The sequence below is a fragment of the Cygnus olor genome, chromosome 2 (assembly GCF_009769625.2).
Source record: "Cygnus olor isolate bCygOlo1 chromosome 2, bCygOlo1.pri.v2, whole genome shotgun sequence".
NCBI lineage: Eukaryota > Metazoa > Chordata > Aves > Anseriformes > Anatidae > Cygnus > Cygnus olor.
The window spans coordinates 5,554,050-5,568,674 of record NC_049170.1 but is presented as its reverse complement, the minus strand read 5'-3'; the positions used below and the strand labels follow the sequence as shown (position 1 = coordinate 5,568,674).

At 51.0% G+C, this 14,625-nt stretch overlaps 1 protein-coding gene across 1 annotated transcript; it reads right to left on the bottom strand.

Annotated features, from left to right (window-relative positions):
• Positions 1–1,284: 1,284 nt before the first annotated feature.
• MYD88 (MYD88 innate immune signal transduction adaptor) lies at positions 1,285–13,277 on the bottom strand. Its single transcript, XM_040548010.1, has 5 exons — positions 12,866–13,277; positions 8,385–8,516; positions 6,755–6,935; positions 5,596–5,687; positions 1,285–2,756 (listed from the first exon to the last, which is right to left on the bottom strand). Exons 1-5 carry the CDS (start codon positions 13,200–13,202, stop codon positions 2,602–2,604), a joined length of 897 nt encoding a protein of 298 aa, XP_040403944.1. The 5' UTR covers positions 13,203–13,277; the 3' UTR covers positions 1,285–2,601.
• Between the last annotated feature and the right edge of the window lie 1,348 nt (positions 13,278–14,625).

Here is a 14,625-nt window from a genome sequence, read left to right as displayed (position 1 = left end):
TCACTTGCAACGTCCCAAGTCCCAAATAACACCAGCAGGACCCACGCCGAAGACGGTGCTTACGGCCGAATCTGCCTCCAAAACTCTCCAACTATTTTAGGTGCATTTTCCTTAGAAGAGGCTGCGGGAGGCAAAGGAGAAAAAGCCCCGGGCGCTCCCCATCTTCATCCAGGACTCACTCAGGCCATGGCAGGGAGCGGTCGGTGCCCGTTTCTCCACCATGGAGCGGGCAGGCTTCTCCCTCCCGCTCACAGCACAAGCCCTGCAGCTCCAGAGCTGGCAGCACGGGCCATTGCCTCCCTCTAGTGTCTGCACCAGAGCCTCCTGCTTTTGTTCCTGCCCCTAGCAAGACACCGGAGTTCTTTCAGCTCCCGATTCGAGAGGAATCTGGTTCAGTCCTGTGAGTAATGACCCGTAATTAATGTTGACAGACACTCTGGAGTATGGGAATTCACCAAGCCCCAGGAGTGACTGGGGATCAAGCAGCCTCCAGAAACTCTTCTATAATTAACATTTAACGATTATGCAGAAGCCCCAAGGCAAGCAGCTGGCTGTTTCTGCAGGAGAGGCCTGATGGCAATAGGACACTAAGACGAACTATTTAGAAACCCATCATCAGCTTAACTTTTCTCCTCCCATGCCCGGGGGGCTTCTTATTGGAGCTAACAAGACAGGAAGATGCAAATGTCACCTTGGCACGATGGCAGCAGTTGTGTTTGTAGAAGGGACTGAAAAATACCCAGTTTGCAGTCCCCCGCTGCCCCATAAAACGTGTCCCCAAGTGTTGCTGGGTTGAAATCAAGGACTGACTGCTCCCAGCCAGGAGGAAGCAGCAGCAGCACATTCCCAGGGCTTTGCAGCAACCCCTGGTAAGCGAACATTCATTTATGGTGTGGGTGAGGAAAAGACTTGTGCATACATTCCTGTCTGAGGAACTCAGCCCTGGTAATGCTTTAAAGCATATCTTTTTTAAAAAAAATCAAATCCACCTTAAAAATGTAAACTAGTAAACCATTAAGTTGTAAAATCAACATGAGTCAGGGGCTGAAGTAAGGAACAAAGTGGCAGAGTTCAAGCAACTGCAGATATGTAAGCAAGATTCCCCTCTTCCCAATTAGTGGGTAAATATTTAGTGAAAATCTGTTTAATATACCAATAGGTCACTTGAAAACACTACTTGGGGCAGAATTCTTGCCCACACTCTAATGACTCCGCTGGTTAATTCGAATGTGCTCTTTCCTATTATGGGAACATTATCTTTTATAATTTAAACAGCCCGATCTATAATTCAGTACACTTTTTATTTGATATTTATCCCTGTGCCTTTGAGGCATCCCAAAAGCTGATGTACTTCTGGCAGGCTCTTAAAGGTCACACAGTTTAAGAGCCGGACCCATGTAGGTGCCCAGCTCTGTTCCTGTTCCAGTCGATGAGCAAAAGCATCCTGCACTTTATGTAGCAAGGCCTTCCCCTGAACATACAGAGTTAAAGACTGATTCTCTACTAACGAGTGCGTCTGTTGTAAACATTTAACAAGGTCTGGGAATATAAAACCCTGGTGTAAGACACGCTGCTTAATCACACGTCACCTGAACACAGGCAGACACGCTGCAAGAGCGTGTCCTTCCTCGCAGTTCTCGCTTCGATGAGCAAAAAAAATCACTTCTGTCAAATCTGGGGAACTACCTCGGAAAGTGCAAGTGTCAAGGGATTTACGCTGTAAATGAACACGGACCGGGAATCCTGTGATAGAGCTTAAGGATGGAAACATCCGCAGAAAATAAATCTGAGTTCAGTGATTCTGCATTGGTTCTAATTGCAAGGATAACGGCGCTGATTTTGCTGATATTGCTACGAACAGAGGTAGAACCATTCATTTCTTTGCATTGCTTTGACAATTAAAATATTCCGTTCTTTTGCAAACAACGACCAAGGGAAACAAAGACAGGCCAGGGTCTGAGCACACACATTCCCCTGTGCTGCCCAAAAGCCGGGCTGCAGCGCAGATCATAAGATGTGGTCAATTTTGGTGCCAAAATTGGTCATTCTGGTGCTGGCCATTCCCCAAGGGGGAACCAGAGTCCGAAGCCTCCCCTCCTGCGGATCACTGAGCAGCCGTGGGATTTCACTGACATGTTAAAAAGACACCAACCCTAAACGTCACTATAGCCCTTAGAGAGCTTTTAAAATGGCATGACAGTTTTGGTTAAAAACGCCTGCAGTTTGAGGCTTTTATCATTTCTTATCTTATACCAGCATTTTATGTTCCCGGGTCTCATTAAACGCTTACAAGTGGCCTTCCCATGTTCGTGACTCAGTTTTTAAATGTGTATTTCCTATATCTCCAGTAAAAGTTCTTACTACACGAAATGCTGGACGCTGTTGCTCACTGACTCCAACAGGAACACCTGGGCAGTTCCTTTATCTCCCCTTACAAGTTAAGAAAAAGAGAAAATTCTTTGCTCCCAGTCGCAGGCTCCAAACACTGATTGTGAGGATCCAAGTTCTGCAGTGGTGAAAGGCACTGCGTGAGCGACACCGTGGTCCGAAGGCACAGGCAGGATAAATTAAAAAAGAGCAGCCAGCACTCGTAACTTTGTGTCACGGCAGCATGAGGGATTTTGCCAGTCTTGTCCAGAACCATTTTTTGGTGCAAGGATTGGTGTAATCGCAGATTGTGATGAACCGCAGGATACTTGGAAACTCGTTCTTCATGGCTTTGCACTTCACTGGAATCAGCCGTTTGAGACGAGCGCCTGAAAGATGAGCACAGGCAGAGGATCACACAGAGCCCCAGTCAGATCACAGAATCACAGAACGGTTTGGATCAGAAGGGACCTCAAAGCCCACCCAGTGCCACCCCCTGCCATGGGCAGGGCCCCCTCCCACCAGCCCAGGCTGCCCCCAGCCCCATCCAGCCTGGCCTTGGGCACTGCCAGGGATGGGGCAGCCACAGCTCCTCTGGGCAGCCTGGGACAGGGCCTCACCACCCTCTGAGTGAAGAATTTCTTCATTAAATCTAATCAAAATCCACCCTCTTCTAGTTTAAAGCTGTTTCCCTGTGTCCTACCACCACACCCCCTGACCAAGAGTCCCTCCCCAGCTCTCCTGCAGCCCCCTTTAGGCCCCGGCAGGCCGCTGTGAGGTCTCCCCGGAGCCTTCTCCTCTCCAGGCTGAACAACCCCAACTCCCTCAGCCTGGCTCCACAGCAGAGGTGCTCCAGCCTCTGAGCATCCTCGTGGCCTCCTCTGGACTCACTCCAACAGGTCCCTGTCCTTCTGGTGTCCCAGAGCTGAGCGCAGGGCTCCAGGTGAGGTCTCACAAGAGATCCTGTATGCATTTCCTCCTCACAGCAGCACACACATCACAAGACCCAGGTTTGGTCCCGATTTTGTGTCATCTCAGCACAATGCACCTAGCTCTCACCCTGCAGAGCAAGCTTCTGAATCACAAACCCTCTGCTAAGAACGTTTCAGCCAAATACGGATCAGGTCCCACGCTTCATTTAGCCTGCGTATGGCAGCTTGCGCTGAGCCCATCTGGGAGCGGTGGGGGCCTAACAAACTGCAGATATAAAGGAACAAAGCAGTTTCTTGTCAAAAACCAACCAGGATTACAGTCCTGAGTACTTCCAGATGTGCTTGGAGATAAAATTGAGACACTAAGCTTCTTCTAGATGGTCAGCTCTGCTGGGTTATCTCCAGGTCTTTCTCTTCCTGCCCTGAATCGCTCAGTTAGGCTGCAGAGAGGGGCTGCGAGGAATCACTGATAACAGGAACTGCTTTCTGGAGGCACGCACACGATCAGACAACCGTCCCTGTGACGACTGCTGCTCGAAGGAGCAGCTGCTCTGGAGAGGAACCTCTCCCCTCACAACTTTCCATAGGGACGCCTGCCACCAGCTGAAGCCTGCTGCCAAGCGCGAGCGCTGACGCTGAGACCTGGGCGAGGCAAGGACAAGATTTGGTAACCGCAGCAGGTGCTTCGGCGATCCGTGAAGTCACACAGCTTGTCACCGAACCCCGCTGGGGTTAAATGGCCTTACGCAAACGAGTCGTGTTGCTTCTGCAAGCCCGTACTCACAGGCGTGTTTTTACAGGCAGAGCTCAGGTTTTACGTTCACATGTGCATTTTTTTCCTTTTCCTGCTGGTCTAACTACAGACGTAACGCCAGAACTGAAAGGTCTTTGCTACAAATTCTTCTGGTTAGGGGCTGATGCAGTGCGCTAGGGATGCTCAATGGATTAATGGCCACAACAGGCAATTATTGTGCCAAGGAAGATGCAGCTAATTCCCAGCTCTGCCACCGGCTGGCGATTTAACTTCTGGCGTGTCATTCGTGACACCACGTCAAATCCCTCATCTAGAAATGAGACTCGGTACGTGGACACTCCCACAGATATTACAGAATCACAGAATCGTCTAGGCTGGAAGAGACCTCCAAGATCACCCAGTCCAACCTCTGACCTAACACTAACGAGTCCTCCCCTAAACCATATCCCTAAACTCAACATCTACACGTCTCTTAAAGACCTCCAGGGATGGTGACTCAACCACTTCCCTGGGCAGCCCGTTCCAATGCCTAACGACCCTTTTGGTAAAGAAGTTCTTCCTAATATCCAACCTAAACCTCCCTTGGCACAACTTTAGCCCATTCCCCCTCGTCCTGTCACCAGGCACGTGGGAGAATAGACCAACCCCTACCTCGCTACAGCCTCCTTTAAGGTACCTATAGAGAGCGATAAGGTCGCCCCTTATACAAGCCGTGCTGCACCTGCTCCCCAGGAGCACAGACAAGTGTAGGCTGACTGCTGCTTAGAGAGAAGCAACCTGAACAGACCTGACGGAAACAAACGGATGGTTTCTCAATTCAGAACAAAATACGGAACAGATTTTTCCCATCAAAGCTGAAAATTCATTCCCTGTTTTATTTGCCTACCCACGACACTCAAGGATCCCTGCAGAAAGGTGCTCGTTCATTCAGTGACATCCCCAGCGTTTACTCACACCCTGCGTTTGTTACAATACTTTTATCTCTGGCAGCACATTTCCTGTACGGATCTCCCAGCACTTTCCCAAGCTGCCCAACCTGCAGGCAGCCACGACATCCCCGGAGCAGGCAGCGTTCACCCACCTGGCAGCCAGGGCACCCCAGCCAAGCTTCTCCCTTGCAGTCACACAGAAGGTCAACGGCAGGGCAAGGGACCAAGTCCAGGCCCCTGCCTGCAGGACCGAATTTATAAAAGCACTGTTAGTTTGGTGGCGTCTACCAGTGATAAACCTGTTTGCTCAGTGAAGGGCATTAGCCGCAGGGCAACCCCTGTGCCTGGGCGGACTTTTACACGTGTGAAACATCGGTCAGTGGAAAGAGCCCAGGTCTGAGACAGGGTTACTGCTTCTGTAGCTATAAGTTACTCATTTTCTCCTCTCTCACCTGTATTTATCTGTTTAATCACCTCTAGGACTACGCCTCATTCTGCATTTGTGCAGCGCCCAGTAGCATGGCGCTGATCTCAGCCAGAGCTTCAGATGTTACCGTAGTACAGGTTGTGATGTTGACAGGCAATTTTAAATGGGATGTTTGTGAGATCTTACCTGGGGAAAGACTAAGAGCAAATTTGGTCTGAAAATCACATTCGTCGCTTTCCAGGTAATCGTCTGAAATGACGACCACCATCCTCCGACACCTGAAATCGAAGCAGTCAAGGGAGAAAAAAATAAAATGTCAACGGAGACAATTCTCATCCTCATAGCAAAACTATGTATGCCCCCAAATTGCTCTGATGGAGAAATGAACCCTCGAGCTGTGCTCCAGCAGGAATTAAGTACAGGGTACAGACTACTGACAGACAGACAGCTACACTACACGCAAAAACTTGATTACACATACACTGGACTACTACAAGATGAAGAAACAGCAAAGTCCAAATTGTCTGTGCAATCTTTATTTGGTTCTCTGTTTATCTATTATAAAAATGCCATCTTAATTATCTGCTCGCATGCTCCCTTTAATGACTGAGCGTCGTTAATATGAGAATTAACCGGACAGAGCTTTATTATACTCACATTACTGTGAATTCACCTCGCATAATAAATTTGAGCTTTATTCGCCAATTTCTTGCTTACGTTCGTTTGAGGTGCCTGGCTGCAAACTACACGTTAGGCTCTTTAGGGAAGGCTTTGCTGTGTGCAAACTCCTGCCTTGGGATTTTGCACAGAGCTCAATTTGGCAGGACTGTGGGAGCAAAAGAGCTCCAAAGGTCAGTATTTCCCCTCTTTGTGCTATAAAGTACTTGCTGTAGGTAAGTCTCCATCCAGGGAGTTGGTTTTATGTCACACAACTCCCAGCCACCCTTGAGTCCCACAAAGGTTTGAAGGACCCTTGAAGTCAGTGCCAGAACCCACACCAGTGCTGTCCCTGCAAATTCTACGCTGTGGGGTGGAGCCAACCCAGTTTGGAACTGTATTCATTGAAAGATCCCCTTCAAGGGTGCAACTGCTGGATACTCCAGCCAAAGAAATGGAATTGAGTGTAAGCAGCACCACTATGATGGCGTCTTCCTTGTGAACTGTGAAGCTACGTGTTTGGGAATGCTTGAGTCTTCGCTCTTGAGCTGAGAGCATAAAACAAACCCCAAGAAGACAACCTTGTGGATTTTTCCTGCTTCACCGGCCCCACACTGCAGACAGCATGGTAAAACGAACGCGATGTTCCATCACACCGAGCTGTCCCAAGCAGCCACGGTCTGCTTACCTCCTTTCGATAAGTTCTCCACTGATGGACCACACACACGTTCCTGGCAAGACATCCCGATCAAAGACACAGAGCTTCAGTTTGAACTCTGTTTGTTCCAGCTCTCTGATCATCTCCTGGACAAACTGAAGGTCTTTCTGACAGTAGCAGATGAAGGCATCAAACAGCTCTGTTCCGTTCCCTGAAACCATGACAAATTTAGCTGTCATCTTCTACTACAAATGAACTCCTGTAGTGAACATTCGCTAGCTCCACAGCCTTTGACAGACAAACTCTGCACCAAGCTTGCTAGGGCAATTTAACAGAGGGGAGATGGAGCATGGAAGATCTGGAGGGAGCAGAGTACCCCAGAGGGCGCAGCCTGGAGCCCTTCTGCTCTGGCCTCTCACTGGAAGTTACACAACTAAAACACCCGTGTGGCTCTGCGTCCTGCCTCTCTCGTTCAGGTCACAGGGACAGAAGCTTCCCAACCCAAACCTTCCTGCAGGCCGTCACCCAACAACGTCTGCTGAGGCAGGAGTTAGGCCCTAAAGTTTAGAACCTGTGATTTTTATGGCTAATGTTTTGAACTAGGTACCCGAAGTCGCATCCTAACTAAATGGCCCTGTTTGCCAAAGATGTTTAAGGCTGGCAGTTCTCGTTTATTTAGCGCTCGTACCAACATTAAAGCTCTGTATTTTAAGGGCCATGTCTCTCGTAATTAAGCACCTTAATATGGCCGGATAGTTTTCCGCTGTGTTATTTTATTTCCGTGTCAGTGTCACTGCATGTATTGTGAAGTTTTTTATGCCAGTCGAAGCCTACGACAGTCAAAAATAGGTCAGGCTCCAAAAGCTGATGAGAAAAGCAGCAAGCCGGCAGGCAGATGCAGCCCGAGCAGCGCCCAGTCAAGCAGAAGGGGAACTTGGCTGCCAGACCCCTCACCGTGTGCGGGAGGGGAGCAGAGCTACCGGGGGTCAAGGCAGGCAAAGCTGCTGTGTACGAGCACCGACGTGTTTGCTGGTCTGTGGATGTTTGGTGGGGACAACGATGTCCCCACACACAGCAAAGGTGGCCACGCAAACTCGGTCTAGCCAGAGGAGCTTCTGAAGAAGCGAGCTGACTCCTTTCTGCCCACACGGATAGCTGTGTAGGATGCCCGCTCCCTCAGCCCACAGCTGCACGCACGCACGGAGCTGTGCTTCCTCTCTCCCTCCACCTCACACCCCGCAAAACCCCGCTTCCTTTTTATTTGAGCCGGTTCAATCTGCTGAGGTGCTGTGCGGCCGCGGCTGCCGGCTCGGAGATCCTTCCCCTTTACTCCAACCCGCCGTGCTTTCAGCACCCAGCAGCTGCCTGCTGGGCCAGGCTGCGCAAAGGGACCCGCTTCTGGGAAGTCTCCTCCCAGGCACCGCCAGCGGGCTCCGTGCCAGGCTGCTTCTGGGTACAGCGCTCCCCAGGGCTGCCTCTCTCTCTGCCCAGGGAAAACTGAAAATGCCTGCAGACTACCAAAGCATTCCGGCCTGGGTTATCTAAAGGCACTGGTACTGAAACTAAACTGCTTTTCTGCGCTTCTCACAGGGGCGTGCTGGGCAGCTGAACACGATTTCTACGCGAGGCGTCGTGCAGCGGTGTGACCACGGGCACTCACCGTACGGATCGTCCCTGGTGGTGATGCCCATCAGCTCCGACGTCTTCGGCACGCTGCTGTCTACCGCCGGCACCTGCAGCGGCTGGTCGGCTTGCTGCTGCTTCCTCTTCAAGTACTTCTTGCAGTCCTCCTCTGCAAAAACACAGCACCGACACGTGAGGCTCCTGGGATGGTGCTTTCACACTGCAGAAGCTCTTCAAAACGGGAACATCAATGTCATGGATTAGGGATATTAGGGAGTAAAACCCTGCCTGTTTTTTTTTTTTGGTGTCTGTTTGTGGACGTGTTGGCCTGGAGTTTAACTAACCCCTTCTCAAACCTCTCGTTGCTGCCTCCACCATCTCCTCTAGCATTTAGCTCCTGAAGGTCACTCTTGCTGTGTAAAGAACTCTCCTCTATTTGTTTTAAACTGCAGCTCTAGTATATCCCCATACACTTTAAGCAGCGTGCCTCATGGATGTAACAAGTCTTAACCTACTGCAGGCTGCCATTGCTGTGATTTTGAAGTATTTAACAATGTCAGATAACTTGGGGCAGGGGGAACCTCAATTAGAACTCCTCCTGTTTTTCCTTTTAGTAATAAATGTCACACAATAGCTGATTTCACACCACCAGCCTTCGTAAGCCAGAGCTGTAGGTCACGATGAGGACGTGTGCTCATCACAAACAGGAGGGACAGGCAAAATTCCAGCAAGCCCCTGAAACAGGCTTTATATTCTCCAACAGCTATCAGAAACCTTCTTTTAGCTCAGGCACTGGGATAACTCAAGGACAAGAAGGTCTGCTGCTATGAATTTCCCAACCAGAACAGCACTGATCTATTACAAACAGATTTTATTCAAAAATGAATGGTAAATCTAGTAATAAAGTCTTTGGAGAAGTGACAAGAAATCCTGCAGCCTCTGCTACCCTGCAACGCACAATGATAGAAGAACTTGAAAGTAAAAGGAGATTCAAAACTGGCAGTTACCAAAAAGATGAACCTCCCATCTGCCTTCTGCTGCGCTTAATATTCAGAAACAAAAAGAAAACAAACAAGTAGCCGTCAGAAAGCGCCAGTCGCTCTGAGGGTTAGGCTGAAAAAGCGACAAAGATGGCTGGCACAGCAGCCCTGGCAGAGGGAAGGACTGCCTGGCAGCATCCTGTCTGCGGTTATGAGCAGGTCCACGGGAAGCCCAGCTCCTGAAGCCCCATCCTCTGCTTCTGTCTCGCTGCTTTGCGTCTCCTGAGTGCATTATAACAAGGTGTCAGATCTGATGAAAGCCTTTCCTCAGGCTGAGGCATCCCCAGTCCGCCTCGCTTCCCCCTTTCTCCCCAGTTCTTCAGCACAGGGAGGAGTCAGCCGCGTTCTTTACCACCCAGATGATTCAGACCTCAGGTCTTTCCCCGCTGAAGCACGTTTTGAGTCAGGTAAGCCCGTGCCTTTGGCATCATCACCAAAGCTGCTTTGAACTGGCTGACGGGTCGAGAAGTTGCACGGGAAGGGTTGGTGGCAGCACCTTCGCTGTGCCTGCTCCGGTGGGTAGCCAGGCTGGCAGTCCAAAATATCCAGTGCTTTGTGGGCAACTGGCAATTATTTATATAAAGAGTTGATCATAGGATCAGCTCTTGCTACGGAGGTGTTCTTTTTAAATGTATTTGCTCTCTGTCTTCTCTTCTTCTTTCTCCTCGTTGCAGAAGTGGCATCTGTGCCGGCCTGAGCTGAGTTTCTGCAGCTTGGTCCCCAGCTTGGTCACCTCTCCACTCCCAGCTCTTTCGGGTGTTTGCTGGTTCACCCGGACCAGCCACGTGCACAGATTTTTGCTGGCATCATGCTGCAATCCCATCTATTCCTGCAGGATAAACCTGAGCCACCAGTGAACCTGAAAGGATGAAAGACCTGCAGTAATTTGGCGTGGATCAGTCCCCAGCAGGAATCACTGCCTGGTCAGGCACAGGTTAATGAGAACGAACAAGAGTCAGAGACAACTCCGAAGGTCCAAGAAGAAACGGGATGCAAACCAGCCCATGAAGTAGCAAGAAGGTACTCCAAGATACACCAACCTACCCAGCATCTAGTAACAACACGGTGTCGGCTTTACATTCTTTGAATGGTCAAACAAAGCCTGAGATATTGGAGAGAAAGAATAAAAGGTATTGGAGGGGATAAAACCATGAAACCCAAAGTGCAAAAGATAGGCATGTGGTCCGTGTAGGAAGGAGAGAGAACAGACTCACACCCTGTCAAGCAGGAAAGCAGCACTTGCAACTGGTCAGGAAGACTTAAAAATGAAAAAACATCCCTAAAGATGATCGTACAATGAAATAAGCTGCTGAGAAAAATTAAACACAGGGCACATCTGCTAAGATGGAAAAGCTGCACCCTGCAACGTTCGTACTCCAGACAGCGTAACCAGGGGAGCTGCTGCCTGCTGCCCTATGGCACAGGGTGGCCCCAAGGGACACTGTTCAGGACTGCAGGAGACCCCAATTTTTAGCATCCTAAACATTTAGCGCGGCCATCCAGCAGGGAATGGAGTGCGTGATGAGGAGAGGGGACTGGTTCTGAAGAAGAAACCACAAACCAAAAGCATCCTTTGGAGCTGCACAGCATCAAGTCGTGTTTAACGGGGACGCTGTGTCCCAAAGGAGCTCGGCTGATTTGCCCCCACAAGGGCATCCAGTGTCATTTGAGAGATCCTGGAGTGCCCGAGACCCCTGTACCTGCAGGTACAACACTGGACTTGAAATGACCTGCATCCATCAGGAGGTAGAGGCCATGCGGGACGTCCTGAGGCCTGTCATACAACTCAAGATGCCTTTGTGGGGGCAGCTGCATCATGCCCCAGATCTGCACCTCCTGTAACGGAAGCACAGACCACAGGAACCTCGATACTGATGTTTTAATCTCTGAGCTGAATCCCACAGCTGAAGTCCTAATACGTGAAGTCCTAGTACACGAAGATACCTTTGGCATCAGGACATACCGCACATGACAGTTTATGCAACCGTCCATTTTCTTTCCTCTTATAAAATAAGTAGCTCCGACTTCTGCAAGAGTTTGGAGAACTAGCAACAGACTGCAGGCCACAGCTGCAATCCTCAGCCAAAAATCATAAAAGACAGGAATGGCCACACTGGGTCAGGCTGTGGGTCCATCTAACTGTCCAAACAATGGTCAAAAACAGATGTCTAAGGGAGAACGGAAGAATAAAGTAAACATAGAGTGATATTTTCCAAAATTAATCTTTTAGCTATAATCTGTTTGTAAAATCTACATTCTGGACAACTCGCAGTTCAGACATTTCCTGAGCCAGTGGCAATATTTTTGTACCGAATAACCCTCAGCGGGTTTTTCTTCCAAGAATTTATCCGTCTCCTCTTATCAGCGTGGCCCACAACTGGGCTAAACTTGTGACTTTCCTGGAGCTCTGGCTCCTCCCGCTCACCCCGCTATTGTCTGTCAGGGGTCTGAAGAAGTCAGCCCACTGCGCTCCCTCCTGGGGGCTCGGCCAAATTCGGGGCCACGAGCAGCCTCGGTGAGCGATGCACGCCGTTCTTCTGATACCCCGACTCCCTCACACAGCTGGAAGCTTCTGCTGCTGGTTTTGGTCACTGGATCACAAAACACACTGATTTTTGTTTTTTCTTTCCTCAAGCAGAGTCTTCAGAGCGTTCTTCATTGGGTAGAGCAGCGGGAATACAGGAAAGCCCTCTGTCGGTTCTTAGTCAGGCTCTCTATGTAGCCACATTCCTACATCTTCAGTGCTTGCAGTAACAGGAAATGAGATTTATTATTTCTTCATCGGTAACCCAGTAAACTACACGCTATAACACACAGCTTCAGAGCCGCCTCTGGCTTTGGAAGTGCTTTGGCAGTGAAGTTCCCCTTCAGTTCTTACAGCCGGCTTCCCTGTGAATTCCTGCAATCACGAGCAGAGTCTACAAAGCACGGGTTATAAAAGCAGCTGTGGGGTCTCCACATTCACTGCTTGTGCTGATTCTGCCTCGTAACTTTTCAGTTTGCATGGAAATGAATCTCCCCTCCTGGTACCCAGACCCGACAGGTGGTTCTGCACATCCCTCACCCCAAATATCCTCCTACCACCCCACCACTCTCACATTGTCCAACCCCTGAGCCTCCTCCTGGCCCAGCCTGCCGAAAGCATCCTTGGACGTGTTAAAAGGAACTGAGTGGGGCCTCCGGATAGGATGAGGCTCGCGATTACTTCGCAGGGCTCACGGTTAGCAGAACCGGGGCACGCTCCTCCCTTCTCTCCTGGAAGCCCTGTGAGGAGGTGCCGGGAAGGGGCTGCTGCGTCGGTGTGTGACTGAGCAGCACCCCCTGGCCTCCAAAAAAACCCCAGCAAGGAGACGTGGAGCTCAGTTTAGCCTCACACTCCCTCTGGGGACATCCCCAGGAGAAACGCGGGGTCCTTGTGCCCGTTTCCACCTCGCCCCCAGCCTCCCCCCCCGAGCCCTGAGGTGCGGCCGCGCCTCACCCACGCTGGCGGCCAGGTCAACCAAGACGTCGTGGCGCTCCAGGCGGTGCAGGAGCTCGAGCAGGCGGCCCACGGTGGCCCCGCCGGGGCAGCGGCTCTGCCACTCGTCCAGCAGCGCCCCGGTGGGGTCGGGCAGCGCCTCCAGCCGCCGGATCTCCAGGTACTCGCAGCCCAGCTCCTCGGCCAGCGCCGTCCAGTCGGCGGCCGCGGCGGTGCGGGGGTTGAGGTAGAGGCCGAGGCGGCGCCGCACGCCGTAGTTGAGCGCCACCATGGGCACGGCGGCCAGCTCCGGGGGGCAGCCCGAGGCTGAGGCCGAGCCCGCCGGGGCCGTGGCCATGGCCGGGGCAGCTCTCGGCTTCTTCCCTCCCCCGGCTGCCCTCGGGCTTCCCGCCCCGCCTCGCCTGACGGGGCAGGGCCCGCCTCTGCCTCTGCGCGCGGCCGCCCCCGGAGGGAGGCGAAAGGAGGAAGGCTGCGGGCTGGAGGAGCCTTTTATTTATTTATTTATTTAAATTCAAGCTGTTTGCCCAAATAGCACTGCAGGAATCCACATTTTCTGTTATTGCCAAGCTCCAGGCTTCTCTAAAGGATTTAAGGATGCTGATCGATGTTTGCCTGAACACGAGCCAGCAGTGTGCCCAGGTGGCCAAGAAGGCTGACACCATCCTGGCCGGTATCAGGAATATGCAGCCAGCAGGAGCAGGGAGGTGATCGTCCCCCTGTACTCTGCTCTGGTGAGGCCGCACCTAAAGTGCTGTGTTCAGCTTTGGGCCCCTCAGTACAAGGACATCGAGGCCCTGGAAAGTGTCCAGAGAAGGGCTACGAGGCTGGTGAAGGGCCTGGAACACAAGTCCTGTGAGGAGCGGCTGAGGGCACTGGGGGTGTTTGGTCTGGGGAAGAGGAGGCTCAGGGGAGACCTCATTGCTCTCTGCAACTGCCTGAAAGGAAGGTGTGGGGAGCTGGGGGTCGGCCTCTTCTCACAGGTAACTGGTGACAGGACCAGAGGGAATGGCCTCAAGTTGCACCAGGGGAGGTTCAGGTAGGAAATGAGGAGACATTTCTTCTCAGAAAGAGCAGTCAGGCATTGGGACGGGTTGCCCGGGGAGGTGGTGGTGTCACCATCCCTGGGGGTGTTCAAGGAGAGGTTGGACGTGGTGCTTAGGGACATGGTTTAGTGGTGACATTGGTGGTAGGGGGATGGTTGAACCAGATGATCTTGGAGGGCTTTTCCAACCTTAATGATTCTGTGATTCTCCTACCTGACACCCAGATCAGCAGCAACTTACCATCATAAGGGGATGAGCTGAGAGCAATCCCCTCTTACACACTTATGCTTGGATCAAGAGCAGGACATCTGTCAGGATCTCAGTGGCTTTGCAGTTGGGTTTCCAATTAATTAGGTTTGAACAAGCGATGCCCAGAATGTAAGGCCTGTTCAGGTACTCCAAGATCTGGGCTACTGTTTTGTCCCAGACTTTTATTTGGGATACAATTATTTCTTTTAAGCAGCAACCCCTGAAGCTGACCCTTTTCCATCATCAGGAGCTACTCATCAGTTCCTGTTATCCAACAAATGGCAGGATTATCATATGAGGTTCAAACACCCCTTATAGGCTGTTCACTCCCTAAAAAGCTACTCGATTTGTTTCCTTTTGACAGAAGATCTCACTTTTGTGTTCCACATCGGTTGTTTTCTCAATGCAGTCCTGAACTCATCTACCTAAATAACTAAGAGATTTAGCAGAATTATGTTGTTATTCTTT